General features: G+C 34.5%; 1 protein-coding gene and 4 pseudogenes across 8 annotated transcripts; 1 reads left to right on the top strand and 4 right to left on the bottom strand.

The window, feature by feature from the left end:
• Positions 1-442: 442 nt before the first annotated feature.
• Positions 443-3,912, bottom strand: CAM7 (calmodulin 7). 4 transcript variants are annotated; one of them, NM_001339107.1, is made up of 3 exons: positions 3,723-3,912; positions 2,066-2,435; positions 443-829 (listed from the first exon to the last, which is right to left on the bottom strand). In NM_001339107.1, the coding sequence occupies exons 1-3, from the start codon at positions 3,796-3,798 to the stop codon at positions 631-633; spliced, it is 645 nt and encodes a 214-aa protein (NP_001326523.1). In that variant the 5' UTR covers positions 3,799-3,912; the 3' UTR covers positions 443-630. The 4 variants fall into 4 exon arrangements, with proteins under 4 accessions (NP_001326523.1, NP_189967.1, NP_001326524.1 ...); NM_114249.4 differs by lacking the exon at positions 443-829 and having other exon boundaries at positions 1,575-2,435; positions 3,723-3,911; NM_001339108.1 differs by lacking the exon at positions 443-829 and having other exon boundaries at positions 1,785-2,894; positions 3,077-3,912.
• A 2,053-nt stretch (positions 3,913-5,965) lies between these two features.
• AT3G43820 lies at positions 5,966-7,219 on the bottom strand (annotated as a pseudogene). Its single transcript has one exon.
• A 446-nt stretch (positions 7,220-7,665) lies between these two features.
• Positions 7,666-12,147, top strand: AT3G43825 (annotated as a pseudogene; the record flags this gene model as incomplete). Its single annotated transcript has 1 exon — positions 7,666-12,147.
• Positions 12,148-12,651: 504 nt separating this feature from the next.
• Positions 12,652-13,275, bottom strand: AT3G43826 (annotated as a pseudogene). The gene is made up of 3 exons: positions 13,206-13,275; positions 12,983-13,098; positions 12,652-12,900 (listed from the first exon to the last, which is right to left on the bottom strand).
• A 1,550-nt stretch (positions 13,276-14,825) lies between these two features.
• Positions 14,826-15,452, bottom strand: AT3G43828 (annotated as a pseudogene; the record flags this gene model as incomplete). Its single annotated transcript has 1 exon — positions 14,826-15,452.
• Between the last annotated feature and the right edge of the window lie 703 nt (positions 15,453-16,155).

Raw genomic sequence — 16,155 nt, forward strand, 5'->3', positions numbered from 1 at the left:
AGTAGTACAATTACTATTTATAATTACTAAAATATTCGAAAAAGTTTTTGTTTGGTGAGAGAGAAAGAGAGGTGTAACAGATTTAAATAAAGAGAAAGAGAGCATTTGAGAGGGAGACGTGGGTCAAAAAAAATTTTCTAATTTTTTTTTCTTTTCTTTATTACATTTCATTCTCTCAAAGTTTAATAATTAAAATACTTGTTTGTAAATTTTATTTTTCTAAAATTGATCATAGAAAAAAAAATCTATGTTTATCGTTTAATTGTTAACATTTCGGCGGTTGGAGACACTACTGGTTTTGTTTATCGTTTATCGTTTACAAGATGAATATAAATCTATAAAACTGTTAAAATTCTAAATTCCTAGAGATAAACTTGGTAACTTAATTTTTTTTCTTAGGACTAAACTAAATGGTTTGAATCCAAGTACATAATTGTTAGTCCTCTACCAGCGGCTCGCATGGTAATCCACCAACCAATCTTTTCTTTATGCCATTACGTAGCCTATATACAAGGTTATTATTATGTTTTTTAAACAATCCCTCGATATATGCAAGTTATCTACTATTAGCTTTCACTATTCTTCGTCTTCATTGTTTTAAGTTAGTTCTTGATCAGCAAGTACAGTGAGCTATAGAATCGAGCAAGAATGAGAGCGGTGGCAGAGGAGATTCAAACGGCTAGGAACGCGATGTGACTCGGGCTGTGAGGGGTTATGCTGGATCAATTCTTTCTCATTCCTTTTAGCATTTTTGGTCTTCTTCTTTTTCTTTTTCTTCTTCTTCTTCTTCCTTTTCTTTATCAATTTACTTGCGCATTCCCAAACATGACTGAGAACAAGAAACAATAAAAACCGAGTAGTTGGTTCCTTCTTTCTTTGGGGTTTAGAAATGAAGAAGATAATAGAATTAACTGTAAAATGTCAATTCTTTTTTGTTTCTTAGTTCGTCACAAAAAAAAAAAAAAGAGAAGAGAGATATATGAACTGAATTGCATAAAAAGAGTCTTACATATTACTAAAGAAAACTTAATGAGCTTGAATGTTAAATTGACAATAACTAAATTAGAAAAACTCTATAAAAACAAACTTATAGTTTATACGGGCCGACCGGATCAGTCGATAAGATTTATTAAAAAAACAAAAAACAAACAAATTTATGGTTCTATTAGTATATAGTTGATACTAATACTAGAACTATGAGTCTATGACTAGTATAGTGGAAATTATAATAATTGTTATAAATATAACTTTAATGACTAACTTGTAAATACTAAAAGTTGATTTTGCATAAAATAAAATATAATTCAATTTTAATATAGAAAAAAATTAAACAATTGAGGAAAATTTATATCTATAATTAAATAAACATATAAAATAAAATTAAATAAAAAACATATAGAACAAACTATTATATACGTTTATGTGTATTATAAATCCAAATATCAAATTCAAATTAGAGCTAATGTTATAGTAAGAAAAATGTCTATACGTAGATAAATTAGTTTTTTTTCAAATATAATCTAGGGGAGAACCACACAAGATGGAGTAGTTTGACAGTACTATTACTCACAAGATAGGCCTTCATCAGCTAATAAACCCTCACAACCTTAACAGCCTTATCAACCATACCATTGGGCCTTAAGTGGGTATTTGAAATAGAAAATGTTTGATCCCAAGAACTTTTACTACTACTTTGTTCTTGCAAAGACACTAAATTTTAAACAATTACAGTGCACGTTTTTGCAACTAGTAAGCAATTATTTCTCCACGTAATGGATATAATTAGTCGATCTCAATAAACTGCAATATTTTAGAGAAAAGAGAAAATAACATCATCAAGTGGTCATGACTCGAGAGACTAAAGCAAATTATGAGTTCAAACGTCACGGACAATAACAAAACCAAAAGGCAAAGAAGAAGCAACGTTACCAAAAAATCACGATCAACAAAACAAACAAGGAAGCAAATCTCTCTGTTTCTTTTGGTTCAATAAATTACTTTTCTCAGTTTTAAAGATGTAAAAGAAAAACATGCTTAGGATTTCGAGGGATAAGAAGAATCTCACTTTGCCATCATGACTTTGACGAACTCTTCATAGTTGATCTGACCATCACCATCGACGTCAGCCTCTCGGATCATCTCATCGACTTCCTCATCCGTCAACTTCTCCCCAAGATTTGTCATCACGTGACGAAGCTCAGCCGCCGAGATGAAACCGTTCTGGTCCTTGTCAAAAACCCTGAAGGCTTCCTTAAGCTCTTCCTCTGAATCAGTGTCTTTCATCTTACGTGCCATTAGGTTCAGGAACTCTGGGAAATCTATTGTCCCGTTCCCGTCTGCATCCACTTCGTTGATCATGTCCTGGAGCTCGGCTTCTGTCGGGTTCTGCCCAAGTGATCTCATCACAGTCCCAAGCTCCTTTGTGGTGATACAACCTGCAATCAAACCAAAATTGGACACAACTTCAGATTTTGTAACGCAAGAGTTCCGAGTATAACTTTATGAACACTAATATTGTCAACAAGATCAGGAAGATATATAAACCAATTATCTTAAACACAAGTAATATGTCAAGTTTTCAAATGCAAGAAAGCTCAAAAATGCTCTTAGTAAAATATCCTTACACTACTAACCCCAATCATAGTATATCTCATTTAAAAGGACGACGATTCGACAAGTAAAACTGATTGTTCGGAAATCATCTACCAAGTTAACAAAGAAACTTCTTGCACACAAACCACCAAGCAACATTTAAAGCCTCTTTCTAATCAAAGGCCAGGAAATGCACAATGTTCTAAATATGATGGTATTCTCTTAGTAATCAAAGGCCAGGAAATGCACAATGTTCTAAATATGATGTTATTCTCTTAGTAATCAAAGGCCAGGAAATGCACCTATTCTCACAAGAAAGCTCAAAAATGCTCTTAGTAAAATACTCTTAAACCCCAATCATAGTATACGACAAGTAAAACTGATTGTTCGGGAAACATCTACCAAGTTAACAAAGAAACTTTTTGCACACAAACCACCAAGCAACATTTAAAGCCTCTTTCTAATCAAAGGCCAGGAAATGCACAATGTTCTAAATATGATGGTATTGCCAATAAGCATCACAAAATGCACACCGTTGCAAGTTCTCAACTATTGTAAAGAAGAACAACAGAGATGATATTATCAACTTCTTTCTCTATTTTTCTATTTGGCAACATCACACAATAAACCAAATTTCGTTTTTTAGATTTTGAGTATAAACATCTGCAGATAAATCTACATGTTACAATTGAATCTTAAAACCACAATGCCACTAAATTTTGTGAGAACGTACAAATCCGCATGATTATAATCACAGGATTTGTTCAGAATCATAGTAAATCACAGAGAAACAACTAGATTCCAATGTACGATTCCAATGTAGGATCTAGAATATGATGAATAACCTAATTAAACAAGATTCCATAACTACAAATCTTAGTAATCATCAACGAATATACTAAAGGAGATTCTACATATTCTAGATCCTTCTATAGAAGCAAAAATCAACCCTAAACACTCTGGAGATGTGAGCAAGACTGAACGAATCAAAACGAGATCGTTCTTCAAATCACATGAAACAATAAACGAAATGTGCAGAGATTCACGATCACCGCGAAGAAATCTAAAAAAAAAACGACAAGAGAAAGAGATCTGAGAGAAGAAGAAGAAGAAGAAGAAGAAGAAGAGACCATCTCCGTCTTTGTCGAATAGGCTAAAAGCTTCCTTGAACTCGGAGATCTGGTCATCGGTTAGCTGATCCGCCATTTTTTTTGTCTTCTTCGGATTTTCTCGAGAAAATTTTTGCTGTGATATTTTCTTGTTTCTGGAGAAAGTTGAAGCGCGTGAGAGTGAATGTTCCTTCTCCTTTATAAAATGAGATCTCACCAGCTACAGGTAAAATGAGGTATTTTTGAATTGACGATTTTGCCCTCCTAAACGTCTTTCTCTTTTAATTTCTCAGACCAAAAAATTAAGAAATTCTAGTTTTGGGAGAAATTTGTTTTTTAGGTTTGCAACTTAGTTTTTACTATTTTAGGCTAATCTACTAACTACTTATGTCCAGATCATGAACTTTCTGCTAATAGTTTTGAATTTGATATTTTTGTATTATTGTTATGGTATCTTGGTATGATATATATTGATGTAACCTGATATTATACATTGATATCCAAACATTGGTGTAGGCAATTTGATAAAATTCATTTTCTATTTGCTAAGTTTATTTTAGGGTAATATTAGATAACCAAATAAAACATACAAATTAAGAAACTAGTAGAGAGAAAGTTTTTTGTTACAAAATAACCATGGACCCATGTTGTCGGAAGAAATGAAATAACAAAGCTACCTTTCATTTGTTGTAAGATGAACTGTAAACGAAACACATTCGTGTAATTTTTCAAAATAACATGTAACATTAAAATTTCACATGTTATATTTAGTTTTAAAACATGCTATTTAAAAAAACGTCATGAATTTTTAAGAAAAAACATTATTATGAAATTTTCTTACATGAACATAATCCTTAAAAAAAATTTATATGTGATTTTAATAAAACCGTGTATTACTAAAAAATAAGAATATATTTTTAAAGAAATCACGTGTGATCTTAATAAAAAATGTGTATTACTACAAAATATCATGATAAAAAGAGATATTAAACTGAATAGAATGTTTTTTCCATAAAATACCATGTGCTTTTTATAAATACTATGTAATAAGAGAAAATAACAAGATAAAAAGAGATATTATGTTATCGCATGTATTTCGGAAAAAAAACATGTTACAAAGGATATTTATGTAATTACATGTGTTCTCCAATATGTTTCCGACAAGCTACTGTGACTCAAGGTTAGTTTGTACATTCTTTTCAAATCTATAATCATTTATTATAAATTCTCTTTATTTTATCACATTTCAAAATTATAACACAAGAAAGAAAATGGTTAGACAATAAATATTAGTAGACGATTGAGAATGATTTTACGGTTTTTCCGTAATTTAGTAGAAAATTTTTGTAGAAAAATTTCCCGCCAATTGCGTTGATTTTACGATTTTTAAAAAATTTATATAATTGTCATCAATTATTTTTATAGTTTACAATTATTATTAAGTAGCACTATACCACAAAATATTTTTTGATTTTATATAATCTTTTCTAATCAGACTGATTTGATAAGTGGTGCTAAAAATAATAAATTAAAGATTTAACCCGTATTCCAAAAAATAAAAAAATTCTAGTTTTGTGACAAATTTGTTTTTTAGGTTTGTAACTTAATTTTTACTAACTTAGGCTAATCTACTAACTACTTATGTCCAGATCATGAATTTTCTGCTAATAGTAAAGCAAAAATCAGATTTTCATATTGAATTTGATATTTCTGTATTATTGTTATGGTATCTTGATATTTCATATTGAATTTGATACATTGATGTAACCTGATATTCTATATTGATGTCCAAACGTTGGTCTAGGCGATTTTAACGTTAGTATATATTAAGGTTTACAACTTGTATCTATTTAAAGAAAAATTATATTTTATAGTTTATAATTGTTATTAAGTAACGGTATAACACGAATTCACAAGACAATTGTTAATAAACAGTGCAGTTATATGTTTCCCTTTGTATTCTGACTTCTTATTGTTGGAGGCTTCTCTGACTTTTTTTTATGTTTGTGATGGTAGCTCTTTTTGAATAGGTATGTGTGAAATGCGAGAAATGCAGAGGAATTTTGACTTGCCGGATATATAGCTTTGATCTATTGTTTGTTCCCGTTATTGTTTTGATGGTAGATTATTGCGTTGAGGTTAAGGTGTTTGCTTTTTCTTAGTATTATATCATAGAGCTTCTTTTTGGTATGGATCATTCTGTTCTTTTTGTTATGATTGACTTCCCTTCGTTATAGGTATGTTGAAGGTATAAAGGGTTTTTTAGTCGAAGGATGGCTTTGATCTATCCTTATTATTGTCTAACGATTTCATGTGAATCAATTTGTTCTTTCTTAATGGGTGGATAATTTATAACGCTGGATAAATAAAAATCACCAAAGATCATACATTTCTGGCCATAATGACCTTATGGTGGTTCCAGAAGGATGAAAAAGAAATTTAATTTTAGCTTGTTTAAGTATACAAAGTAACATGACTTGTAAAAGCTTTTAGTCAATTAACCAATTCAGTAGCAATTTACTACTTAAGTGGGTACCTGTCTGACCAAACCTGTGGCGTATCTTCACCACGGTTCTGGTACATCAAAAGCCCTCCAGCCCATTTCTCTGACCGGTTATACCGAGTCACCTATATTTAAACCAAAAACTTTCATCGATTATACATCAAGTTTGTTGAACCTGTCAAACCAACCGAGCTTAAACCGAGTTCCTGATTGTTTGTGAAAGCCCCTCTAATATGTGGCGGATCATCATTATCGAGTAAACTTGCAGCATTACCACTAGGTAAGAGCTTGTAACCGGCCAAGTTCCTTAACTAAGACTGCCGGTTAGGGTTCACAAGATGGAACTCGTAAGGGTCGTACAGGCTCAACTTTATCTGAGCATCTTTATCAGTCCTGCAGGCTACATATTTCTTGACCTTCAAGTAACTCTTTCTCCTTGATTTTCCAGGTGGAAGTCTCTGCTTCTCTAGATGAATCTTAACGGAGTTCTTAGCTGGCCCGTCAATGTCCATGTCTAGATGAAATGATCGTGGACCACTCCTATAACGTTTTTTTAGATCAAAAGTCCAGAATTAGCGTCTTTCTCACCCAAGTCTTGTACGTTTGTGTACATTTGAGTTTGAGGCTGCGACCTAATTAATAACGTTTTTCATTATGAGAACTATTCAGAAAAAATTTGAATGGATGAGCATACATAATGTAATCATACCATAACGCGAATCAAGCCATCCATTTGAAACTCCCAATCAAAAATATAATCATAGTATCACATCGTTTAAAGAACATAATAATAATAATAGTGTTGTGTAATAGAACATGCCATTCTAGCTACCAGTATCACCTTTGCCCTTGACTCTCTTATCTGTCGATATCCAAATTACATTTTCATAATTAAGTATCACATCGTTTAAAGAACATAATAATAGTGTTGTGCAATAGAACATTACATCTGTACCAGGGAGACGAATCTCATAGTGTCACCAGCGTATCGTTCGAACATACTTATTTATATTACTGTATACCAATATTTTCCAACCAAAACCGTAAACCGACGTTTTTTCACCAAAACCTAAAATTTGTATTTGTCGCTAAAGTTTTGTTTTGCAAAAACAAATTCACTCACAAAATGATATTTGCTGCCAAAATCGTAAAGTAATATCAACATTCACAGTAATATAATAATTTATCAATATTTAATAGAATAATCTGTAAATTTTAAATAACTATTGATTATATTATGTTGTTAAAAACAATGTTATATGGGTCTAAATGGGTTAAGAATATTTTAAATAGGTTTAAATGAGGATTATTGGGACAACATTATATATCCTCATGATATATTGAGATAAGGTTATAGAGCCTATATTTTAGGGATTTGAGTTTATCAAAGCTAAGATCTACCAAAACATAAGAAATTTACTCTCTTTCGTATTTTCAATCAAGTGTGTTCGATTCGGTTAAGTTTTCTTCTCTTTGGTTAAGAGTCTCGTATTTTCGTGTGAGGAAAACATGTCTCTCGTTGATGATGGCTCGTCTGCCAGAAACGGTGAAAGTTTCACCTTATATGTTATCTAGCTCCGACACTCCTGGAGCTATGATCTCGTCAGTTTACTTATCTAGTGACAATTACAACTCTTGTGCAACAGATATGGTGAACGCACTCCAAGCCAAGCGTAAAACAGGGTTCATCAATGGTTCAATTCCAAAACCACAATTTATTGATCCAAACTTTGAAAATTGGAAAACAGTCAACTTAATGATTGTTGGTTGGATTCGAACTTCCATTGAACCGAAAGTAAAGTCTACGATGACGTACATCTCCGGCGCTCACCAGTTGTGGATGGACTTAGAGCAACGTTTCTCTGTGGGAAACAAGGTTCAGATTCATAAACTGATTGGTCAACTTGCTGCGTGTAAACAAGATGGGCAATCAGTTCTTGATATGGTCGTTTGTGTAATCTTTGGGAGGAATATCAAATCTTCAAGCCAGTCACAGTGTGTTCTTGTGGGTTGTGTATTTGTGGTGCTACTAGCAAACCAACAAAAGAAAGAGAAGACGAGAAGATTCACTTGTTTGTTTTGGGTCTCGACGACTCTCGGTTTGGTGGTTTAAGCACAATGCTTATCGCAATGGATCTGTTTCCTACTCCTGGTGAAATATACCCTTGCGTTATCAGGGAAGAACAACGCCTTGCTTCAGTCAGGATTCGTGAGCAGAGACAAGAAGTGGTTGGCTTCGCAACACATGGCGATCAAAGTAGTTTGACATCTTTGCGACAAGAGATACGCGTGGAGGACGATCAGACTCCTCTATCACTAAGCCTCGGTCCATGATGTGTTCCAATTGTGGTCGTTCGGGTCACGAGAAAAAGGATTGTTGGCAAATTGTCGGTTTTCTCGAGTTGGATTGAACGTAATGGCGGGGTCGTGGTTCTAACACCCGTGGCAGAGGAGGTCACAGTTCTGGTCGTGGCTGAGGACAACCGGTGACAGCTCACGCAACGAGCTCTAATCCATCTACCTTATTAGAATTTTCGCAAGACCAATTGCAAGTTCTCGCATAGATGATCAAGGGACAAATGGGCAATCCAAGTTATGATAAACTGTCCGGTAAGACAAAATTTGGCAATGTTATTCTCGATATTGGAGCATCTCATCACATGACTGGGCAGCTCTCTCTTTTGACTAACATTGTTCCTATACCCCCCTACTCGATGGGATTTGCGGCCGGTAGCAAAACCTTTGCTTTGAATATGGGTGTGTTCCCTCTTTCAAATAAAGTCGCCCTAACTAATGTTCTTCATGTGCCCAAGTTGATGTGTACTTTGATCTCCGTCTCAAAAATTGTGAAACAAAAAACTGTATTGCCACTTTTACCAATACAATTTGCGTTTTGCAGGACCATTTTCGACGACTTTGATTGGAAGCGGTGAAGAGCGTGATGGGGTTTATTATCCTACGGATGTCGCTACCGCAAAGATTCATACAACGAACGTCTCTTCTGATCAAGCTCTATGGCATCAGTTTAGGAAATCCTAGTTTTTCGGTGCTTTCTTCTTTACCGGTGTTTTCTAGTTCTTCTAGTTAGACGTGTGTTTTAGAGCTAAACAAACAAGAGAATTTTTCCTCTTAGTATCAATAAATCGATAGAGTGTTTCTCTTTGATTCATTGTGATGTTTGGGGTCTATATCGCATCCCGTCATCTTGTGGTGCAGTTTATTTCGTATTGTACTTACTAATTTCTTGGCATATACAGAAAAACAATTTGGGAAGTCTCTCAAAGTGGTTCTTAGTGACAATAGGACATAGTTTATGCTTATATCTTACTTTAGGGAACATGGGATTATTCACCAAACTTTGTGTGTCGTGACTCCACAACAGAATAGTCGTGTAAAACGTAAATACCGACATATACTTCATGTTTCTAGGGCGATTTTGTTTCAAGCTAGTCTCCCGATTATATTTTGGGGTGAAGCAGTTCTTATAACTGCATTCTTAATCAATCGCTCTCCTTCATCGATTCATAATGGGCTTTCTCCTTACAAATTTATTCATAACTCCAAGCCAAATTATGATCAGCTGCGAGTTTTTGGTTCAGCTTGTTACGTTCGTCGTGTCTCTCGTGATAAAGATAAGTTTGGGGAGCGAAGTCGCCTATGTATTTTCGTAGGTTATCCTTTTCCCAAGAAAGGTTGGAAACTGTTTGATATTGGGAAGAATGAGTTCCTAGTCTCTCGTGATGTTTTTTTCCGAGAAGATGTTTTTCCTTTTGCGACTACAGACACTAATCCCGCTCATGTGTCTTCGGCTCCTCTTGTTGTCGATGAAGATTGGATGGTTTCTACGACTAATCCGGACAGGGGGAGCTCCATTGTTGTGTTTGATAATAACACATACTCTGATTCTATTTTAGCTGAGGACTCTGTTTCTAAACTGGATTATGTAATTGAACCGAACTCTGTGATTGAACCAGATTTTGTGAATGAACCGAATACTGCTTCTGAACCGGTTTCTGTTTCTACACCGGTCGAAGTATCCCCTATTTTTGATACTCCATCTACTCCGAACAAGGGCTCTGTCTCCGGTGATAATACAGTGTCTACCAACGTCTCTCCTATTGTCACAACTCTGGATCGTAATCCCCAACCCTTGGTAGGTGTTGAAAGTTCGGTTGTTGAAATCACACCTCCACGTCAAGGAAAGCGACCCATTAAACAATCTATTTGAACTACGTGCTTTATAATGCCACAAGCTCTCCAATAAACCCTCACGCTCTCTCCGACTTTCTTGATCAGTCCTCGTCAACGGTCCAAGGTACTTCCTCTTATCCTCTAACCAATTATATCTCCGATGAGTGTTTTTTCCCAGGTGATCAAGCTTTTCTCCCTGCCATCACGACTAACGTCGAACCTAAACATTTTAAAGAAGTTGTTCAGATCAAGGTTTGGAATGATGAAATGTTTAAGGAGGTTGATGCTCTAGAGATTAATAAGACATAGGATATTGTCGATTTGCCGCTAGGAAAGTCGCTATTAGAAGTCAATGGGTCTATAAGACTAAGTATAATGTCGACGGAACAGTGGAATGATACAAAGCTCGTCTAGTAGTTCAAGGAAACAAACAAGTTGAAGGAGAAGATTACAAATAAACTTTTGCACCATTTGTGCGAATGACTACGGTTCGTACTCTTCTTTGTTTTGCTGCTGCAAATCAATGGAAGGTTTATAAGATGGATGTTCATAACGCTTCTTTATGGTGACCTTGAGGAGGAAGTCTACATGAAGCTCCCTCCTGGGTTTCGTCACTCTCATCCCGACAAAGTTTGTCGTCTTCGTACGTCATTGTACGGCTTGAAATAAGCTTTGCATTGTTGGTTTAAAAAATTGTCAGATTCTCTTTTGCGTTTTGGATTTGTTCAATCCTATGAAGATTACTCACTCTTTTCATAAGCACGTAATGGCATTGAACTTCGCGTGTTGATCTATGTCGATGACCTCTTGATCTGCGGTAACGATGGGTACATGCTTCAGAAATTCAAGGAGTTTCTCGGGCGTTGTTTCTCCATGAAAGATTTGGGGAAGTTGAAATATTTTCTTGGTATTGAAGTGAATCATGGATCTGAAGGTATGTTTTTATCTCAGCGCAAGTACGCTCTCGACATCATTTCTGACAGTGGTAACCTTGGCTCTCGCCCAGCCCTAACTCTGTTAGAACAAAACCATCAACTCGCTTCCGATGATGGTCCATTGCTTCAGGATTGTAAACTATACCGTCGACTAGTTGGTCGTTTGCTCTATCTTCTTCATACTCGGCCTCAATTGAGTTATTATGTTCATGTCTTATCCCAGTTTATGCAAACTCCTAGGAAAGCTCATTTCAAGGCTGCATTGCGTGTTGTTCAAATTTTTAAAGGCTCCCCAGGTCAAGGTATTTTGTTGAAAGATGATAAAGATTTGACCCTCGAAGTTTATTATGATTCGGATTTTCAAACATGCCCTTTGACTCGTCGGTCTCTTAGTGCTTACGTTGTGTTGCTGGAGGCTCACCTATTTCATGGAAGACTAAGAAACAAAAGAATGTGTCTCACTCTTCTACAGAAGCCGAATATAGGGCAATATATGCTGCTCTCTGTGAGATTAAATGGTTCCGTAAGTTGTTGAAATAATTAGATATTGAACAAACTGCGCCTACTCGTTTGTATTGTAATAGTAAAGCTGCTATTATATTGCTGCTAATCCTGTTTTTCATGACCGTACTAGACATTTTGAGTCCGATTGTCACTGCGTCCGCGATGCAGTACGAGATAGCATTATCAAACGCATCATGTTCGTACTACGGAATAACTAGCTGATATATTCACTAAGGCACTTGGTCGCAATCAGTTTCTTTATCTTATGTCCAGGTTAGGCATTCAGGATCTTCACACTCCAACGTGAGGGGGAGTATTGGGATAATATCATATATTATCATGATATATTGAGATAAGGTTATAGAGCCTATATTTTATGGATTTGAGTTTATCATATACGATGGCTCTCTTGTATAAATACTCATGTTCATAAGTTAATAAAGTTGACATATTTTGATATCTGATTCTACAGGAGTGATGAATAGATGTAAACTTAAATGGGATCAAATGGATTTAGAATAATTGGGATATGTTTTAAATGGGGTGGGTTAGTTTACAATAACATCCCTAGCGGCAACAAGGCTAAAGAACAAGATAAAATGAAATCTATAGACTTTCTCGTTTCTCAAGACTAACGCTTTGAATAGTTCCAGGCGGATGGAACAAACAAAACTATTTATGGGTTGAGACTTGAGATGTTGTTTACCATTTATGGGTTGACATTGTAAATGGTTGTGCTACACAAGGAAAACGACTAAACGAATCTTGATACAAAAAAAAAAAAGAAAATTTAAAGAGAAGAGATTATTTATGTAGTCTAGTATAGAAATTTGTCTTTAAATCATAAAACAAGATTCGAAATAAAAATAAAAAATGAAACTTTTTGTCTTTAATTATGTTCCTATTTCTCTTTTCCCGCCCTTTCGAGAATCTAACTAAACTCATCCATGGTGTGTTTTTGGACTTTGGTTGCTCTTTTTTCGACGACGTAAAGTCTCGCAGATTGCCCTTCAGCTAGTTGCTGCTCTAGCGTCATCTTTGTTTCTCTCATCAGCGTAGTCTCCACCTAAGCATACAGACCATGTTACTATAACTGAATAAAACATTGTAACAAATACTCATGAATAACTCTTCCACATACGGTTTACCATTGTGTTGCTTTTGCAACCAACTCAACAAGTGCAAGAAGCTTCTGAACTTGCTCAACCTTCTTGAGCTTATTCTTGGTCTTGTTATCAAACAACCCACATAGCTCAAGAATTTCCTACAACCTTACAATTCAAAATCAGATAATAATAATACTATGCAATCTTCATTATACATCTAAAATTTTCATAACAAGGGGTAAAACATAAAACTAAAAGCACTCACGTTAAGGAATTGTTGACATTATTGAGTCAAATAATCCTCCAACGTCTCTTCGTTCTCTTCCAATTCATCGCCACCCGTAAAGACAATTATTATATAGTTAGTGATTTACTAATCCAAAAGTTGTTAAAAATTAAAATAGAATATAAATGAAAATGACTACATGAAAGGATAAAATAAAAAAAAAGGTAGTTTTGGAAGGACATTCTTAATAATTATTCAAAGTAAAAATTAAAAATACGATAATGTGTCGTACAAAATAGAAATTTTTTTTTAATTAAAAGTGCAAAAATAAAAGAGAGAAAAAATATGAAAACAAAAAGAGGGTAAATAATAATAATAATAATCTTATTTTATTCTATATTTCTATTATTAACGAGACAATGTACCTAACTACAATGTCTAACTAATTTTTACATGGACATTGTACGTAACTATATATATATATATATATATAGAAAACAACTGAATTGCGAGAAAACATTGTGACGAAAATAATCTTTCGCAAATTTGCTAGGAATTTGCTATGACCGTAGTGTCCTTCGCAAAATCCTTGCAATTTGCGAGTACTTAGCGACACGTATATTTCTCTAGCAAAATTTGCGATGGCTTTACTACTTGCTGATGAATTAGATGGGCATGTTTTTAATGAATATAACAACTTATTTGATAAGTGAGAATTCATTGTAAATCCCTAGCAAAATATATGATCCCGAGCAAGTCTAAGGCAAATATTCATAGCACTTCCCTAGCAAAAACAAATTATTTGCCTATAAATATCAAACGTAAGAAAACCATACATCATAACTCAAACATACACAAAAAAAAAATCTACTTACAAAAAAAAACAGTTTACAATAATGTCTTTTGGAGGAGAACGTGAAATCTACACATTGCGGAGATGGATGTACAACCATAGAGATCCGTCGACCAGTGATGTGACGAGAGAGTTTGTTGATGAATTGCGTGGTTTTATGTATCAAGTAGGCCTGGGCATTCGGTTAACCATTCGGTTTCGGTTCGGTTGCGCATGGTTTCGATTATTTCGGTTATAGTAATACAAGAACCATTTGGATATTTGAGGAATTTTGGTTCGGTTCGGTTCGGATATTAAACTTGGTAACCATAAATAAACCAAAACCGAAATAACCGACTAAAAACCGAAACAACCAAAAAATTTGACCAATAACCGATATAGAACGTACGTAAAAAAGACATATTCACAACTCACAAAGATGCAAATATGGTCCATTCACAACTCACGAAATTCAACTTGCAAACTAATAAAGAGAAGAACATAGTTAAGTGTCAATACATACAATATATATGATATATTATCTATCATACATATATGCTTTGGTTATCCTTTGGTTATCGGTTACTAACCTAACCAAAACCGAAACCGAAATCTAAGACATATAATATCCAGCCGGTTATTTTAAGCTATTCAAACCCGAACCGAACCATGTTTTTCGGTTCGGTTCGGTTCGGTTAATCGGTCAGCGGTTTTTTTGCCCAGGCGTAGTATCAAGCAACAAACGAATCATTTGCTCGTGAGAATGGTACAATATTCTGTCCATGTCGTAAGTACCTCAATGATAAATATTTGGATTTTAATTTGGTGAAGAAGCATTTATATAATAGAGGATTTATGGCAAACTACTATGTATGGTTACGTCATTGGGAAGGTTGTAGAGATAGCGCAAGAAGTATTAGTATGAAAATTATAAACATCTAACATATCATAAAAGCGTTGTGCATCTACGTTGGGTTCTTCATTAATATTTTTAGCAAATGCAGCAGTAGTTTCATGAAATATATTTGTAACCATACTATGATATCTATTTTCCTGGTTATACCGATAACTAGAATGACCAGATTATTTATGACCATAATTCATATCATTATAATTACTAGGTTGATAGAGACACCATTATTCCTATTACTATTTCTTGCGCTATCTCTACAACCTTCCCCATGACGTAACCATACATAGTAGTTTGCTATAAATCCTCTATTATATAAATGCTTACTCACCAAATTAAAATCCAAATATTTATTATTGAGGCACTTACGACATGGGCAGAATATTATACCGTTCTCACGAGCAAATGATTCGTTTGTTGCTTGATACATGAAACTATGCAATCCATCAACAAACTCTCTCGTCACATCACTGATCGATGGATCTCTATGGTTGTACATCCATCTCTGCAATGTGTAGATTTCATGTTCTCCTCCAAAAGACATTTTTAAACTGTTTTTTTTAAGTAAATTTTTTTATTTTTGTGTTTGAGTTATGATGTATGGTTTTCTTAAGTTTGATATTTATAGGCAAATAATTCTTTTTAGCTAGGGAAGTGCTATGAATATTTGCCTTAGATTTGCTAGGGGTTTACAATGAATTCTCACCTACCAAATAAGTTGTTATATTCATTGAAAACGTGCCCACCTAATTTATCAGCAACAGCAAAGCCATCGCAAATTTTGCGAAAGAAATATACATGTCGCTAAGTACTCGCAAATTGCAAGGATTTTGCGAGGGACACTTCGGTCATAGCAAATTCCATGCAAATTCCTCGCAATTTTGCGAGGGATTATTTCCGTCGCAATGTTTCCTCGCAATTCAGTTGTTTTCTTGTATCCATTTTAAGCTTCTACGTTTCCTTTTTATAGTTTGACGACGGACTTAACTACTCTAAGGTCTCCGACTCACGCATCCAACCTTTTCATAGGGCTCGCGTTATCGAGCTCCAAGGCGGTCAGGGAAGGCATTGGGATATGAATATGAGACTAACACTTCTTATTACATCATTCTCGAATGGGTGCGTTTGATGCCAAACACAACTCCATTAGTGCGATTTATTGAAAACCACTATTAATAACGGGTTTCAAAAACAAACTAACGGTCTTTTAATATTTTTTGAAAATCAAGAATAAAAAAATATATCAC

This window comes from Arabidopsis thaliana, chromosome 3 (genome assembly GCF_000001735.4).
Source record: "Arabidopsis thaliana chromosome 3, partial sequence".
Lineage (NCBI taxonomy): Eukaryota > Viridiplantae > Streptophyta > Magnoliopsida > Brassicales > Brassicaceae > Arabidopsis > Arabidopsis thaliana.